Source organism: Nannobrachium achirus, assembly GCF_963921795.1.
Source record: "Nannobrachium achirus genome assembly, chromosome: 15".
NCBI lineage: Eukaryota > Metazoa > Chordata > Actinopteri > Myctophiformes > Myctophidae > Nannobrachium > Nannobrachium achirus.
In genome coordinates, this window is record NC_137822.1 from 9,725,305 (window position 1) to 9,744,388 (window position 19,084).

At 42.8% G+C, this 19,084-nt stretch overlaps 1 protein-coding gene across 1 annotated transcript in view; it reads left to right on the forward strand.

Moving 5' to 3' along the window:
- Nucleotides 1–3,396: 3,396 nt before the first annotated feature.
- The window catches only part of npr2 (natriuretic peptide receptor 2), a gene marked incomplete at both ends in the record, with an annotated part of 86,948 nt that continues 71,260 nt past the window's right edge, over nucleotides 3,397–19,084 (forward strand). Inside the window, 4 exons of the mRNA XM_080743369.1 lie at nucleotides 3,397–3,690; nucleotides 4,054–4,468; nucleotides 13,142–13,323; nucleotides 17,817–17,930. Of these exons, the coding sequence (XP_080599495.1) occupies nucleotides 3,397–3,690; nucleotides 4,054–4,468; nucleotides 13,142–13,323; nucleotides 17,817–17,930 (1,005 nt within the window). The remainder of the gene's footprint in view (nucleotides 3,691–4,053; nucleotides 4,469–13,141; nucleotides 13,324–17,816; nucleotides 17,931–19,084) is intronic.

Sequence of the window (19,084 nt, forward strand, 5' to 3'; positions counted from 1 at the left end):
GTTATTGACGCACGCACGACTACCTACCTGTATTACTAGTTCATTATAAGTTCACAAAAAACAGAAAAATTTCATCTTGTTTATATCAATCTTTTTTGAAGTACCGTTGTATCTACTTGTGCACAGAATTTGTACAAAAAAATGGACAGTGCCTGTTTTAGAAGAATTGTGTACATTGCCATGGTGGTTTATGTTTTTTTTTTTCCTTTTTGAAAATAAATATTGAGAAAATTGTCTTGGTTATTTATTCGTTAATTACTTTCAACATTACTTAATAATGCAGAGTGTGTCACTTTACTTGGGGCTCCAAATAACTATTAACTAACTCTTAACTAACTATTAGTTCCTCATTAGTTAATGAGGGGTGTGTCACTTTACTTGGGGCTCCAAATAACTATTAACTAACTCTTAACTAACTATTAACTAACTATTAAGTAACAGTTGGACCAACCAGTATCAGGGGCTGAGTTGCGGGCTGCAGTGGTCGGGGGTCCTCGACTAGGCGGCACAACCACTTTGTGTCCGTCCTGGGGGTCCCCGGAGCGGTGGTCCCCGGGAATCCCCCGTGAGAAGCTCCGTTGGAGGGGTCATTTTTCCAGTTATGCAGGAGGCGGTGCCGTCAGGGGGTCCCTGGAGCTCTGCGATACCTCCAGGGGTCCCTGGAGGGGGTCCCTGAGCTTGTGCCACTCTGCAGTCCCAGGCCGAGGCCCCAAAGTCGGATAGGAGTGGAGCGGCGGCCGCCTGGTTCTCCAGAGCCATAGTCCAGTCATATTACCAGGGGTCCCTGGAGGTGGTCCCCAGGGGTGGTCCCCCACTCTGCGGTCCGAGGCCCCAGAGTCGGATGCGAGTGGAGTGGTGAAGGCCCCTTGCGCCTGGTTCCCAAGTCCCAATTTTCCCCTCTAGCCCTGGATCCTTTGTAATCCTTCCCCTAATATGAGCACTCATGCTGGGCATAAAATTTACCGAAAAAAGTAGATCTACAAACCCCCCCATGTAGGCTCATATGAATTAATATATATTAAGTAACACCCTTAACTAATAGTGTTACTAAAGCAGGAAGTAATGATCAATTCATGGTACTTCATGGTACTTCATCATGAATTGAAGCTTAATAAATGCTTAAGTAATGTCTAAGTAATGTAATAGTAATACTTAACTAATGTATTAGTAAAGTATTACTTACTAGTTTTTTTTGGAGGTTATGAGAAAGTGTTACCATTTTACCCATCTTTGCTGTTTTGTGCGACTGTGCCTGCGTATCCGAAATCTTAAAAGTGACCGAAAAGCCTGGTGACGCGAGGTTATATGTAGCCTGGTTCCAGCCCATAGCCCCGCCCACTCTCTGAGTGGACTCTCTCTCTCTCTCTCTCTCTCTCTCTCTCTCTCTCTCTCTCTCTCTCTCTCTCTCTCTCTCTGTGTGTGTGTGTCATGCTTATGGACTCCTATTAACAACAAACACAATCAACAGACAATAAATCAGAATGTTTAATTGTCACACCACAGAAGAAAAACAAACAGTACAGTGCAGAATGCATACAATTCAAGAAACTCACTGGTACCCGACAAGTTCAACTTTTCAGATCAATTTCAGATCTACATACTAGTTGGCCTCCCATTTCATTTAATTACTTTGGATAACTCGTCATAAATGTGAATGATGTAGTATTACACAGGGCCTGTCTTCCAGAACAGTGGAGGGGTCCCTAATGTGGCGTGCTAATGGGTCCCTAACTGTCTTTTGTCCTGCAACAACAAACACACATTTTTTTTTATTACAGTAGGCCTAATCTATCTATCATGGTAAAAATGGAGTTGGTGTTACTTTACCCTCTCTTCCCCTAGGTGTCAGTGTTGCTCTAGTGAAAAGTTTGCTTTTCTAGTCTCTATGTCCCATTGTCCCTTCAGGTAGCCTGCCTATGTACTGTATACTGTTGTGCTTTTGAGGTCAAGTAGACTTGACTATTTTCAAATTAAACGTGACATTGTATTGTTCTACATAGAGCTTTGATTGATTGAAGACTTTATTAGAAGTTTGCATAGGAAAAGGTACAGTTTCATGACGGTACAGTTCACTGGTACAAGGTCTACTAAAAGGAGATCCATGAAAAGACTAAGCTTATTTCCACAGGAAACCATTTAAGTATCTCATATAACATTGAATAACATTGAAGCTGTTGCACAGTCCAAGACATGCATGTGGAGACTTGTATTTAGCTATTTTTGGCAGTCATATTAAAGGGTTAGATAGCTTACCTGGGAGTCTGACAACCTGGAGGCCTCAGGTATGTTTCCATTCCAGTGTCCGGGTCCCTGACTTAACGCCTAAGCTCCTCTGTGGCAGCACTCAGCAGGGTGAAGCTGAAACTGCATTCCCCTGTGGGGAAAAAATCTATTGTTATGACCATATATTTGTATAATGTACAATCTATCAAATTCAATTGTGGTCTTTTGAAAGCAGATGTGTGTGTGTGTGTGTGTGTGTGTGTGTGTGTGTGTGTGTGTGTGTGTGTGTGTGTGTGTGTGTGTGTGTGTGTGTGTGTGTGTGTGTGTGTGTGTGTGTGTGTGTGTGTGAGAAAATGTATCAGTCATTATAGTTTTCTACAAATTCAAAGAAGAATGTAATTCTCTTACATATAGGATTAGAATATACATTTTTTTTTATCTTCAGGACACAGTGAGTAGGAAGATTAGCATACAAATGAAATGAAAGAGGATTTTACTGTGCACAGGGAAACAAAGAATTGTGACAGTGATTCTCAAAGTGAGGTCCAGGTATTGCCTTATTTAGTCCTATAAGGTGACAAGGACAAGGTCCAAAATCTCGAAATACTAGTCTGTAATTCTGAGAGTGTGGTGCGAATGGTTGAGTTACGGGGGATCCTTGGAATGAAAACGTTTTAGAAACCACTGAACTATAACAAAAGGCGTCTCCAAAGAATTGCGCATTGGGAGCGCACGGTTTTACGCAGAAGGTAGGGGGCGCCTCGCGCCCGCTCATGTTGAGTAGGCTAGAAGAATGTGACGTTTTGGGGGGCTGTACAGAAGACTGCTCTGATTTAAGTTCCAGGATGGATGTTATCTCACACTGTCAGAGCTCTGGGGCTTAAGCAACATCAGCTGGAGAAGTGCGCGCTGGAGCGGAGGTGCGAAAAATCTTTTGGAGTTTATAAGAACGCATTGTCTCCCCAAAAAACTGTTATTTCAAAGATAGATGGCGCAAATGGGACGGCGGAGAAGCAATTCGTCGCTTTGCACGGACTTTGTTTGACGTGAAAAGACATATGGTTTGGTTTTGGGGTCCGCCAGAACCGTCATTCAACTCCAAAAAGGTAAAAACTCGCGGAGCCCGTTTTCTTCTACGTGGATTTTCCTCACAGCAACAAACAAGACGAAATAATGGGATATAACACAAGCGAACGACTCGGATACTATTTCTTCACGGCGTTCTTGTGCTCTCTGCTGGCCAGGTGTCGAGGAGGAACCACCAGTAACAACATCACCGTGGCGGTGATGCTCCCAGACAACTACCAGCAGTACCCGTGGGCTCTGGCCAGGGTCCTGCCCGCGCTCCACATGGCGCACGAGGACCTTCGGCCGAAGTACGGCCTGCTGCTCGGACACACCGTGAACATCCTCAACTTCAGCACGGAGGACCCGGCCACCGGCCTGTGCGCCGAGAGCAAGGCGCAGGTCAGTGTTGATTTCGTCGACTAAAACTATATGACGAAAAAATGTTTGTCGACTGTGTTATTTTTCCACTGACGAAAACTAAATAAAAACTAAGCTGTGATGACTAAAACTATAAAGACTAAATATATTGACAATTTCGTAAAAAAGGTAGGCTATAATGTTAGGGAGAGTCATTTTATGTTTGGTATAAATGTGTTATTTTCAGCACGCAACTAAGTGTAAGGCCATCGACTAAAATTGGACTTGTCTAAAACTATAACTTTTTAGGTGACTAAATTATGACTAAAACTAAAATGAAATTTTATTAAAAAGACTGACTAAAACTAAATCAAAATGTGTTGTCAAAAAACAACACTGGCGCAGGTCGAGGCCGTGGACGCCAAGATGTACAAGCACCCGGACGTGTTCTTCGGCCCCGGCTGCGTGTACCCGCTGGCCTCCGTGGGCCGCTTCGCGTCCCACTGGAAGCTGCCTCTGATCACGGCCGGGGGTCCCGCGTACGGCTTCGACAAGCGCTACGACTACCGCACCACGGTGCGCGCCGGCCCCTCCACCACCAAGCTTGGCGACTTCGCCAACGCGCTCCACGCGCACTTCAACTGGACGGCGCGGGCCGTGGTCATCTACTACGACCTGCGCGAGGACGACCGGCCGCACTACTTCCTCCTGGAGGGGATCTACATGAACCTCCGGTCCGAGATGAACATAACGGTGGAGGCCCTGCCCTACCAGGACGACTACAACGACCTGATCGCCTTCATGAAGGGACACGGCAGAAGTGAGTGCGAAAAGTGTGCATGCATGCAGCCATCAGTGTTTTGAGTCATTTGCAACCTTGTTTTATTCTTGAAAAAAGTTAAAGGTAGGGACCAGTAAGTGATTTTCATTTAAAATAAGTGATAGTTCCCATTGCTATACTATAGAGCAGTGTTTCTCAAACTTTTAAATTCCAAGGTCTCGTCTTAACTCTGACAGTATACAAATGGAACCAAATAGGGTCAGGGTCCATTTGGTTCCATTTGTTTACTGTCAGAGTTAAAGAATTGTATGGGTCAATTTAGACCCCTCTAGTCTAAAGGAACCCACAGAGTCCATAGATTCCACTTTGTTCAGTAACAGGAGGCTCCAATAAGTCCACTTTCCATGTCTCTCCAGTTCATATTAAACAGAAAATGCATTTTCAGGTCGGGATGCCTGTTGTATCCAATCAGGACAAGAGATTGTCTTGAACAAGTGAATTTGGAAGTGATGACACAAAGAAACTAGCAGACAAAATTGGAACTGGAACTCAACACTATGAAATGATAAATGGGTACTTTTCCTGATTGGCTGAAAATGTGTCACCTAGGCCTACCTGAAAATGTATTTTCTGTTTATTAAGAGCTGGAGAGACAGAGAGACCTCTGCTACTGAACAAAAACTCTTCTATATGGCAATGATTTCTATCATCATATAGTGCTTTAATATTTTAACAACAACCTTTTTGTTTTAATCAAAAAATATCATTTACCCTACCTAGGAGCTAATCATTGCAGTGTTCAGTAACAGGGGCCACCGTCTCTCCACCTTTCTCTCCATCTCTTTAATAAACTGAAAAATACTTTTTCACTTGGGTCACCAACTTCATCACCTACAGTCTAGTCTGGCCTGCATGACTACATCCCCTTTGTATCCAGGGTCACTCATGGCGGTTGGGATAACGGCTTCACTGATGCAGTAGCTTATCTGAGAGAGTACAAATGGTTCCATTTGTACACTTGGAGGAAATCTAACTCTGTCTTCTTTATTGAGACATTCCACCACTTTATTTTGAATTTCAGTACGCTATACTACATGCCTCTACCTCTAGAAAGATGTTTTGTCATAAGCTGCACTCATATTTTAGCTGCAGATAGGGCTGTACACACATGGGGGTAGACATGAATAGGTGGCAAGGATGTTTTATTTAAATCCGTGTATTTATGGTTTATTAGGCCACTTGAAGAATGTTTGGGCTTGTGGCCTCTGTCTGTCTGCTGAGTTGTTTTTTATTGCTCTCTGGTTGCTCTCACCACCTGCGTTTAGGGAGAGCGCACACACACACACACACACACACACACACACACACACACACACACACACACACACACACACACACACACACACACACACACACACACACAATGCATCTGTGTCATTTTCGATTGGGCTAGTCCCAGTTGTCCGACGTCCCAGTTGGGCGAACAGACTGTAAAGCAAGCGATCTTCATCCCATTCATGCGTTTATCGTGCGCTTGCCCAGGCCTTACAGCCTGGGCATAAATATAACGGTTGCATTCACCACGGCTTCGTAACTCGCGCGGCGCTCCGCCGGCCGCGCAGCCCTGGCCCGCTCTTCGCGGGCGCGAAGAGCAGGACCAAGGTCCGCTGGCCTTCGCGCCGCTTGCAATGTCGTGGACAATAATTACAGTCTGTTCGCCCAACTGGGACGTCGGACAACTGGGATTTTCCCTTTTCGATTGCTATAGAATTGTTGTTGTCTGGCAGAAACCTTGTAACTTCGTGTTTCAACTTATGTTTCAACTTATGTTATTTTTTTTTCCTTCTGTACATTAATGCACTACTTCATCATACAAGAGTGTAGCCATCCTGGATGGCCGGATTCTAGGCTTAAATTAATTCATATAAATAAATATTGTATGCCCTTAATAACGAATATTAGATTATTCGACCAAGGATGACCCAGGATGCTCGTCAAATGACCATCCTATAGGTTGCAATAACAACATTACATTGGCCTATCAACTGGTTTTCAGAAATAAATGATGACAGTAGCATGTTCAGCTTTTACATTTTTATAACTAAACCATTAAGAAGACAAAAGATTCAACTGTGAATTTATCCTGGTATCCTCATGAATTTGTTCTTGTACTGTATATTTTAGCATACAGCCTTGTAAATTTGACTAACATGGTGCTAAATAATGCAGAAGAGAATTCATATTTCACCCATACCACGCAGGCATCAAGCCAGTAGTAACTTAGAGTTCCCCCTGTTGAAGACTCCTGGATTGGTTGATTTAATCGACAAATCTTTTCTCTGAATATAATCACGCAGAGCTCAGCCTTTCCAGGTCGATGAGGTTGAGAACTGAACATGTTGATTTCACGTGTGTCCACTGAAATGGATTGACTTAATGAATACTTTATTGCAGAGGTCTTCAACAGGGGGTCCGGGACCCCTAGGGGGTCCTCAGACAGAGTTACTACAGGGGCCACCAAATCTTTGTGTGATAGGATCATGTTTTAGTGGAACATCAGCCAAAAAATAGCAGATCAAGCTCACAACGCCTCGCTCTTACATCGGCTATTTTTTGGCACAGAGGATTGGGGTAGAGGAAAAAGAAGAGCAGACTAGTAGGTATTGACAGTTCAAGTGGTTCAATATATGAAAAAATATGATTATTATGGCAGGTCCCAAGTTCAAATAGGACTATTTTGTCGGGGTCACAGCCTGAAAAGGTTGAGAACCACTTGCGTTAATAGACGAATGGTCTGTGAGGACTGAGGAGACACAGCATAAACTAAAGGACACAATGGATAAATAGAGGGTGTCGAGGTAGTTAGAGGGTGTTAGATCATGAAAAGAGACAAGCTGCCAAAACCTCTTCCCCCCAAAACCCCTTGAGGGGAGGCTGCAGAGCTGTCGCGTTAGGCCTGATTTATGCTTCCCACCTTAGCGGGTTTGCTGGCGCTCAACAACACTGTACGTTAAGCATACTGTACTTAAAGCCGTGGTTCGGAAACATGTTAATGACTAGAGGTGGGACGTTCGCGAACAAATCGAGTCTTTTGAACGGCCCTTTGAAATGAACGATGGGATCCGGTTTGCAGTAGAGGGAGTCGTTCCTTCTTCCCCAGAAGTGTTGTTTTTTTAATGTGCAAAATTATTCCTTTTTCTTTCTTAAAAAAAGAAGAAGAAGAAAAAAATAAGCTAATATGTAAGTTCACATTGTGACGAGTTGTAGATTTGGCTTTTTGAAAAGCCAAAGCTCTAAAATAGGGTTAAAGTGGTCAAACTCTTTGTGATGACACAGTACTATGTGTACCCGTCATGCCGGGGACCCCCTCTTAGAATACCTTCTAGGAGGACCCCGTGGGGTCCCCCAGCCCCCCACATTGAGAACCCCTGCATTAAGCACTTACGTACATCATACATGAGCTTGTAGATCTGCTGTACCGTCGTTGCGCGACAGCAGCCGCAAATAAGGAGCGTGATGCGTTAATAGGCAACGCGCTCGGGGTCAGGGAAGCAAATGGTTTTGTCAGGGCTTGTTCCTGGCACTGGTGTTTTGGCTCGACATTCCATTCACTTTTATCCTGGCAGGCAGATCACCTCCTCCAGGCTGTCAACACTTGTGTCACCTGTTGACAATGTTCAAATGGTTTAAAAAGATGCCTCTCTGTCTCTCTGTGTCTGTGTCTCTCGGGTTGAGTTGAGGTAACCCTCCTTCTTTCTTCCCACCAGGTTTTAATTTTCATTTGTTTTAGTATTTGTCAAATAGGATTTGTGTATAGAATCGTGAGTACAAAATGAAAGGTAATACAGAGTAGAAATCCCTAGGTTTTCATGTATATTGTCCAAAAAGATTCAAATAAAAATACAGATAAAGAAATAGCAAATCTACAAGCTCACAATTGTGAGCGTAGTGCTGGAGATGAGAGGTTTCTGCCCGACAGCAATGATATGCATAGCATACAAATAACTTAAAACTACCAATGAATTTACTTGAGTACTGTTAGTACATTTTTAGATGCCTTTTTTGTAGTTTCTTGCAAGCTGATGACCTTCACTCCACTACATTTCAAATAGAACTATTTGACTTTGGACTCCGGTACATTATAGAGGCAGGAACTTGTGTTGTGAACTTGTAGAGCTGTTATTTTCACTATTGTTTTTGTACATTTCGGAAAATTCCTGAAAATCCTGAAAAACCTTGTAACTTGTACTTTCGAAGACTGAAGTATCTAATTTTTTTTTGTCTTTGTTTTTACGTCAGAATGCACACAAAATCACAGTCAAAATCCTGAGTGTCAATTTACCTCTGAGAGTGAGAGTGTAAAAAGTGACACTCTGAGTTATGTTAACAGTCAGGATTCTACTTTATACGACCCCCCCCCCCCCCAACACACACACACACACACACACAAATCTTCCTGTATCCTCGGTTCTAGCCTGTGGGCCGGAGACCACTGGTGGGCTGTGAGGATCATTATTTATCGGTACCCAGTCACAAAATAATTGTCAAAACACTAAGATTTTAACATGAATTAAAAAAAAAAGGGCAGTGTCTTCTTCTTTAAAGCATTGAAACATGTGGTGTCATTGTAACACAGATTAAGAGGAACTTAAAATATATTATGTTGTTGGTTCCATTGATCCATGCCGGGGAGACAATGGATTGCCTGATCATTAAAATAAACATGCTCTGAAATATGTATCTGCAACATGCATCTTCCAAGCGGGCTCTGGTCCAGAGAAGGTCGGGAACCGCTCTGCTCTTGAGTTTAAACGGGGACAGAAGATAAAAAAAGCTGTGAGAGGCAAGACAACAAATATGGTGAATGTCATACATTTAAAACTACAGTCGTCTCAGCGGCATTCCTGCTTTTGAAGCCTTTCAGTCCATTTACAGTGACTCAAAGGAAGAGCGGATCAAGCTGTGTTGGCTGTTGTTGTAGCGACAATAAGGACATTATGCATGTGTTTGGAGTCGATTTGGGACGCTCCCAGTGAGTGTTGAAAAAGGGTGCCTTTTAACAGCGGCGCTTCTCATATAAGGGTCTGCCCGGGGACCCCTGGGGGTCCTGCAACAGAGTTCCAAAAATGAAGAACAGTTTAATTTCGCACCCAAAAAAGCTGATCTACTGTACTGTACAAGGCCACAATGCATGGCAGCACAACACATTGTGAGCTTGTAGATTGTCTCTTTTCGGTGCGCGACACCCGTGCACAGCGTATAACTCAGGTTTTAAACTGACACTGTTAAGGATTTGCGGTGTGTGCACAAAGGAAGTGCAGGTAGTGATGTGGCATAATGAACTAATCGTGTAAACTGTCCTCTGGAAAGAAATGGCGTTGCCAGTGGGGTTGATTCACTTCAGCTTTACTGTGTCTAAAGCGGCGTGAAGTTTTCTATTGAGAACACGCTGTGACTCAGAACAAAGGCATGCTGCAGAGGTAAACCTACAAGACCCCCATTTACAAGTCATAATACCGTGAAACCACAAAGGCCTGGAGGATAATCCTCTTTGAAAGAGATTCCGTTTTGAAAACAAACATGCCAACACAGTATGAAAAAACTAGGTAATTTATCCAATTCATTTCAAGTCTAGAGGTCTACTCAGTACAGCTAGTGTGGGATACTCAAAGGTTTGTAGTCCTTATAGTGGTTGTATTCCATTGAATACATTGTTTTATCACAACAGTAATAGGGTTTATCCACTTAAACCCGATACACGTTGTTGACCATGCTCCCCCGGGGTCAATACTTACTTGTTCTGCCTCCTTTTTTCCCTCTACACCAAGTCCTTTACCCGCAAATAGCCAGTCAACAAGCGTACGTGTTTGCGCTGCATTGTGAGCTTGTAAATCACCTATTTTTGCTGAATGTTCGTCGGTTCTTAACATGCACATAATAGGGATACTAGGGTTCGTGTGTTTTGGTTTCCCTTGCTGTATCTTGGAAAGAAATTAACACAAATATCATATCATCAATCATCATTTAAAATTTAGATATGGCGATGAGCAATTAGTTGCTAATGAATGTGCATGTGATTAAGCATGGAGCCAGCCCTGCAGTGTTTGTTACCTGTTGGTGCTTGTCAAATCAAAGAGTGAGTCACAATCCGAACCCCTTTAATCCCCAAGCCAACAAATGCACAGGGACCTGGATTTGGTTACATTGTTGAGCTGAAATAATAATTTGCTCTGCTAAGGTGGCGTTTCACAAAGTGGGGTCTGGGGACCCCCAGGGGTTCTTTGGGGGGGTTCCAGGGGGTCCCCAGCTAAATGTGTTAATGCAGCATGAATCGTTTTAACCACTTTGTCCATTTATCTGTTGGCTTTTAAAGTGAGCGAAGTGAGTGGTGCTATTTATGAGTTAATGTCATTAACCGTCGCGCAAAGCTTGGCCAATGTGACCCTGGCTGTACAAACAGACACCCATTGACCAATGACAGTCTGGACAGACATGGGACAAACAGACAAAGCCAGATGTGTGGTTATTTAGCACTACTCAAAAATAGTAGATCTACAAGCTTGCAAGCTGAGGTGGTACAGCCTGGGAATTGGAAAGGTTCCCCGTTCGATCTTGGTTCCTGCATTGTTTCAAAGTGTCCTTGAGCAAGAAAATCTCTTGAACCACTCGAACCCTATCATCCCTACTCTGGGTATATCATAATAGGTGAACATGTGGCGAAAATACAGATTTGTGAGACTGCCTGCAGGACTCTTGTTAATGAAGAATATACTGTAGGGTAGTGGTTCGCAAACTGTTCAGGCGGTGACTCCACAAAATATTCATATTTGAACTGGGAATCCCTCACCCTGACAAGCTCTACTTTTTTTTAAACTCGGTTCCACAGATAAATATGGTGAAAATGTGACTCATTGTAGAGCTTGTAGATCGGATATTTTCACAAATTACCCTTTAAATTGTCACTTTAGAAATGTGCAGATTGTAGAATGTAGATTTACGCGTCTTGCTTGCGACGTGTTGCGGGCTGCGATGCGTTGTGAGCTTGTAGATCAGCTATTTTCGGTCTGTGAGTAGGTGTCACGCACCCATGATGACTCGTCTTAGTTCTACTGGAGCTCTTCTCCTCTTGTCCCTCACTAAACATTTTAATCTAGTTTAGTCATCATAGCTTAGTTTTCATTTTGTTTTCAGGGCATGCTCACTTTTACTCTACCTACGAGGTAGAAATAAACACGCCATTCCCATTGAAATTCATTGGCGAAGGTAGAATAAAAGTGCAGTGTTTTGTTTTCGTCAGTGAACAAAGGTAGTCAGCGATCATTTTTCGCCATAGTGTTAGTCGACGAAATCAACACTGGCTTTTATTATGCATTTGATGTTGGGCGCTGGTCCAAGTAGACAGCAGGAGGACTTGGCATGGGCTCCTACTGAGCTATGTGGGAAGACATGAGGTTAGTTGGGGTCTTAGCGGTGGTCCCGCGCCATCTTTCTTTTGGTCTAACACTTGCGGAAATGTCTGCTAACTGGGAAGGACTGCTGTGTGTGGAGCTGGCAGCCAGAACACACTGGCATGTGCTGCCAATGGAAACAATGCTCCGGCTTCAGCCAGTGCTGTAAAGCAGGGGTTCCCAAACTTCTTTGTCTCAGGGCACCCTATAAATATTTTTTTAGTCCGAGGCACCCCTACATTATAATCTTTACTCCCAGCACCTTAAATTTATAGAATACAAAAACCTTTCTTTTTGTATTTATCATCTATGCGATGCGAGGCGTTGTGTGCATGTAGATCGGCTGTGTTCACTAGTTTTGTGCGACAGAGGTTTCTGCCTGGCAGTGACGATATTTTAGTGATTATGTTGCGAGGAAAACATTGAGATAATAGCCATTTTGGTTAGAACTGACTGAAAATAACTTTGTACTTCAGGTTTAAAATGATACTAAATAGTGTCCAAATACATTCCAAATATTATCAAATGATCTCGCGGCACCCCTGGACTGCCGTCGCGGCACCCCAGGGTGCCCTGTCTGTCACCCACTTTGAAAACCCCTGCTGTAAAGTAACTAAGTACATTTACTCAAGTACTGTACTTAAGTATTTTGAGGTACTTTTACTTTACTGGAGTATTTCCAAGACAAATATTTTACTCCACGACAATTATTTGAAAACTTGGGTTACTCGTTACTTTGTGGGTTTTGATTATTATTACAAAACATACATTTACCACGTCAGCCCTATAGGCTACATTTCGATCCCTATAGGCTACATTTCGGTCCTTGAAATTAGCCGAAATAGCTTGCTATTTCTATACATTTTATACATTTGAAAACTTCTGCATAATGAGTAGCTTCTACTTTTGGTACTTGGTACTTTGTTGCAGACAAATTCAGTTGCGCTGGAGGGTTGAGGAACCAAGAAAGTGATGTACTATTGTAACCTGTATTCATACGTAAACAAGTGGCTAGTTATCCCATCTAAACCAGAAAAGTATCTGTGATCGTTTTAGATTTTTGCGTTGACTATTAAAAAATAGCAGACGTAGGCTACATCTGCTAAGTGTGAGAACTACTGATTTAGAAGGCATTTTGTTGCCTTGTTAAAATTTCAAAAGACTAGTCTTATTTTAGTCATCTGTCATTTCGTTTTAGTCGACTAAATGTACAGACTAACAGAACGTTGTTATTATTTGAATTAAATGAAATGTCTCTCCACAGTCGTGTACATCTGCGGCCCTCTGGACACCTTCCTGAGCATCATGAAGTTGTTCCAGAGCGAGGTTTCCGACCCAGAGAACTACGCCATCTTCTACCTGGACGTGTTCGCAGAGAGCCTTACGGAGAGGAAGCCCTGGCTGAACAACGACCCTGAGTGGACCGACCCCATCAAGGTCTTCAAGGTACGCTATGCTGCGCGCAACATTAGCCAGGAATATATATATTTTTTTAGAGCTAGGACCTCCCTAGATAAAGGTCTTTTCTTCATTTTTGGCCATGCTTGTCCGTGTTTATTTAGACGGGACAGTTGCACATTCATGAACACAACGCGTAAAGTGCAGAGTATACACCAGATTTAGCAAGAATGCTAATTTCCATCCGTAGTCCCCTATTGCATTGTTTCTCAAAGTGGATTTCCCGGAACTCTGTGGGTTCCCTTAGGGGGGTCTAAATGGACCCATACAAGTCTGTAACTCTGACAGTGCACATAATGGAACCAAATGGACCCTGGTATTTGTTCATTTGGTTCCATTTGTACACTGTCAGAGTTAAGGGGACACCTTGACATTTAAACGTTTGAGAAACACTGCCTTAATGTATAGTAATACCTCTACACACGCGCACGCACACACACACACACACACACACACACACACACACACACACACACACACACACACACACACACACACACACACACACACACAGTCCATTTTGGGCTACGGACGATTAATGTGATTGTACAGTACATTTTGTACCATTATCTGGCCAAAATTCTTTGTAAGATTAATTGGTGGGGAACTTGTCAATGCCTTCACCCTGCGTCATAATTGGAAGCAGGCAGCAGGGATTACGAGTCTAAAATGTGGCACGAGAAACATGCACAAGAAACATACATCTTTCACAGTGGATCATATTCAATTCTCAGTCTTGTCCGTTATGGACAGGATCACACTTGCACCACTTAAGCCCCTGTATACGTCATATGACAAATACCCGGAAATAGCCCGATCTACAAGCTCATAACACATCGCATCTCGCCGTGTTGTGCCGGTATGTGATTGAGTAACTCTGTAAGATGGATATATACAGTATCATGTTTTCCTCGAAGGCTATTTTGAGGACTATTTACCAGATTTTTTTGCCACAAGTCAAGCATCGACCACTCTCAGCCCGGGAGCGTTTCACGTTCTCTGACTGACCCCAAAACAAACAAGCCGACTAGACTGGTCTAAGGTTACTGGAAAGCCTCCAACTCTGCTCTAGTTTTCTTCTCCACTAATGCGAACGTTATCCAAAAGTGTTTCAAGTTCTAAGTATTAAGTTCTAAGTGCAAGAGGATAAGGATTTTAAGCACAACATCCCTAGTGACTGTCTATTCTGGGAAATATCGGGGAACTTGCATGGGAACAAAAATTCTACAAGATCTGTGATTGTGTAGATCAGTGTTTCCCAAACTTTTTAGCTTGTGACCCAAAAGAGAAATTAGACATTCGCCCAGGGGCCCCAAACCAGTGAAAATAGCAAATCTACAAGCTCACAACGCGTCACTTCCTGCAGCATTGTGAGCTTGTAGATCTGCTATTTTCATTACTTTTTAATTAATATTTTTTAGATTTATGGAATTTCTTAGATTTTTGGTTTGGGATTTTTACAGTACAGTAGGCCTACAGTATACAGTAAATATTTATTTTTTATTTTTTAGAAAAATATATTTTATAACTGTAGATGTAATTGGGATTTTTACTTGAGTCATGACCCTTAAAAATCGGTCTGTGACCCACAAATGGGTCCCAACTCACTGTTTGGGAACCACTGGTGTAGATCGTAGGATGGGATCTGGTACAGACCCCTGGCCCTGGGGGACTCCAGCCAATTAAGTAAGTACAGTATGTTTAATCAGAAGAACCATGCATACAGTATCTCACACTAGCACGCTGCTGTCTCCACAAAGTTAATGCTTTTCCCTACTGGGTGGGCAGACAGTAATCTCTTAGGTTTCTTGCCTTTCAACCATGCGAAGGAGTCTAATTCTTGCACGATGTTAATAAGCGAGAGGATGCCTTTTTATGGGTAAGCCACTAAGTCCTGCAAAACCAGTGCGCTGAGAAATAAATGAGTGAGCTGCACAGATGTGAAGTTTAAATGGTCACCGTCTCCACAGAACACTCGGTTAACCTGCCAAGTATGCACAGCAGTTTGACGTGGAATGGCTTTGCTAACGAGATAATGAATTGATTATTACTATCTTTGTCTAAATGGACGTTCTAATGCTTTTTAACATCATGAGCTGCGGGAAGTACGGTGATGTTATTAACAATAATCCTAATCTTTTCCTTTTTACAAGCATAGCATAGCAAGGGATTGGCCGTCTATGAGAGGGTCTCTGTGTGTGTGTGTGTGTGTGTGTGTGTGTGTGTGTGTGTGTGTGTGTGTGTGTGTGTGTGTGTGTGTGTGTGTGTGTGTGTGTGTGTGTGTGTGTGTGTGTGTGTGTGTGTGTGTGTGTCCGTCTGTGTCCGGAGGCCATATTTGATACTTTTTGAAGTATTTCACATATATGTATCGTCGTTGTCGGGCAGAAACCTTGTATGTCCAAAACCGTTTGTTTTTATCATCAAACATATAATTTTCCAAATGTCTGTCTGTCTGTCTGAGTGAGTGTCTGAGTGAGTGTCTGTCTGTCACAGCGTTTCTCCTCAATGGCTGGAGCAATTGATCTGAAATCGCATCACCATTAGCATATGAACATACCTGACATAACTGTGAAGCCGGTTTGTCACTTTCACAAATTGTATGCTGTATATTAGCGTTTTTATGGTGTATCTATTCTGCATCTAGCATGAGGCTTATCTATTCTGCATCTAGCATGAGGCAACATGTTTAACCAGCTCTGTGTGTGTGTGTGTGTGTGTGTGTGTGTGTGTGTGTGTGTGTGGGGGGGGGGTCTGGCCCTGTTACAGATGTTGTCCAAAAATCATGCAGATCGGTACACAGTATCTCTGTAGCCATTAAACGAAACGGGTATTTCTTACATTGATGCTCCTACATATTATCATGCAAGCACCAGTTAAAGTTACTTTCCATCCCTCATATACTGTGTGCACAGTGCACACCCCATAACCCACACACTGCACATCATTTCAGAGCTCATATCTTTGAACGGGTAAGGGCTAGTTAAAAAAAATTAACTAAACTAGTGAAAACAGCTGATCTACAAGCACACAACGCCTCGCGGTGATCGGCTGTTTTCACTACTTTTGTGCGACAGCCTTGTCTGATGAAGCAGGGCTTTACTTCGCGGAAAAAATGTGGAGATACGAGGTTTCTGCCCGACAGCGACGATATATATTTATTTTTAGCTGTTTTGAAGCCAACCAGGCATTCCGCACCACCAACAAAAACACACAGCGATAAAAGATCTAATGAGGGTTTGTCTGTGAGTGAACTCCCTCTAACCTTGGTTAGGAGGAGAGACTACAGTACATGTTGGCTCTTCTCTTGGCTATTGTGCAGCATGTTAATTTGTCTGCACGCCGCAACATGTTTTATTACAGCAATAAGCTTCCTTCAGAATCGGAGCCACGATTGGTTGTGGAAGTTTGTGGTTGATTTTCTAAAGTGTTATTAAAAAAAAAGAAAATGTTTTTAGGAATAGATAAAACAGTTGATTTGACAGCAGTTGTATGCTGTTCAGCCAGGTTTCAATTTGTAAAAAAACGGGGGACGTTTTCTTAACCAATTAAGCCCCTTATAGTTCTTTAAATGACAAATACGATGATATCCGCTGGTTCTACAAGCTCATCTAGAGGCCTGAGCATGCTGTACAGTCAGTCACATCAGTCACACAATGCTGCCACCATTCTGCCATCTCCATGCAGGGGTTGACACTAAGGTCTCAGGGCAAGTACAGGTCATGTTCTACTTCTACATTGACCATTGGCATAACAAAGGGACTGGCCAAGCAGATTTTCCTAGGCAGGGAAAATCCATGGCCACATATGCAGGCCAGGGACCGACAAAACGGATTCTTCGCTTTTCCCAAATTGAAGCTGTATAGTTTTAGCCATCGGCTTCGATGGCAGGGGTCTTCAACAGGGGGTCCGGGACCCCTAGGGGGTCCTCAGAGTTACTACAGGGGGTCCTCCAAATCTTTGTGTGATAGAAACTTTTTTCTCCTTTTTTATATTAAACACTTGAACCCTAACATCCATATTCTGAGAACTTTAGCCAAAAATTGCAGATCTACAAGCTCACAACGCCTTGCGTTGCGAGGCGTTGTGAGTTTGTAGATCGGCTATTTTCGTCTATTTGGTGTAGAGGGGAAAAAGAGCAGACTAAGTACAGAGTGAAAGGTCAAGTTTATTAAGCATTGACGGTTCAAGTGGTTAAATATCTGAAAACACAAATTGACATGAATCCAAAATACACTGATGATTGTGCTGTCAAACGATGAAACTATATGGAATCCATGAAAAGGTTGAAGGCTGCTTCATCTCTCTCTCAACTAAGGGGTCCTTGGCCCGAAAACGTTGAAGACCCCTGTTCTATGGGATCTCTAGTCACAGTCACGGCCCCAAGTCGGCATGCAGTAGGGGTGTGCTTCTCCAGGAATGGACTATGTGTATGACATTTAATTTAACGTTTTCATGTTGTGTCTCTTCTCTTTCTCTCCCAGTCTGTGTTTGTCATAACATACCGACCACCCGATAATCCAGAGTACAAAGACTTCCAAAAGGAACTCCATGCCAGGGCGCAGAGGGACTTTGGTGTGACTCTGGAGCCCTCGTTGGTGAGTACTGTAGTTGGACCTTCCATTTTATTATACACTGTATTCTACATTGCTACACAACTGCAGCCTTTATGCAGGGTTCCCACGGTCATGAAATTCCTGGAAATATTTTGAAAATAGAAAACTATTTTTCCAGTACTGGAAACGTTTTTGGAATGTATCAAGGGTCCTGGAAGGTCCTGGAAGAAATAGCTATGCATTGTCTTTGGTTATTGATTTTGTTAATACCTCTGAAATGACAAATTAAACATGGGCCAAATTGTCAAATATTAGAGACAGAAATTGTGAAAATAGCCGATCTACATGCATGTAGATCTGCTATTTTCACAATAGAACCGTGTTATACAAATTCCTCAACTCTTAGTGCTCGTCAGGGCCCCAGTAAACATGATTATTTCGGGGGTTATGGCCTGAAAACACTACACTACCTGTAAGTGACCTGTTATTGAGCCGAATTATTGTTATATAGTCCTGGAAATTGGGTTAAATATTCTGGAAAAGTTTTGGAAATGAATTGGTAAACATGTGTGGGAACCCTGTTTATGGGAAGAGTTATTTCTCTGGAAATAAAATTAAAGAAAATACGGTGTGAGTGTACGAGAGAGAGAGAGAGAGAGTGTCTGTCTGTCTGTGTGTCCGCCTCCGGTGCTAATCTCGCAAGCCACTGGACCGATCAGCGTCAGACTTTGTATGCATGCCGCCAGTTGGCCACAGATGTACCTCAGTTTTATGCTTTTTTAAATATTGTCTATGTCGGGTGTAAACCTCACGTGTCCAAAACTGTTACTTTTCTGGATTCAAATTCAAAATAGCAAAAGTAGCGGATCCACAAGCTCAAAACACGCCGATTCGCACCACGTATCAAACTTGTACATATTATGTTACTTTTAATACTGCTGTGTTATACTGTAGTGTCATCAAGTATCAAGTATGTCCTACTAATAAATGACCGAATGTCCATCTGTCCGATGTCTGTCTGATATACACGCATGCTGACATCACTGATACTAGTGCCCAAATTTGGAGATAACAGACATCACTGATACCGCCGCCTATACTGCGCTTGCGTCCCCGCCATGGTAACAGCTGCATGCTGAAACAGTGCCCAAATTTGGAGATGACTGACATCACTGATACGTCTGGGTTCTCCAACA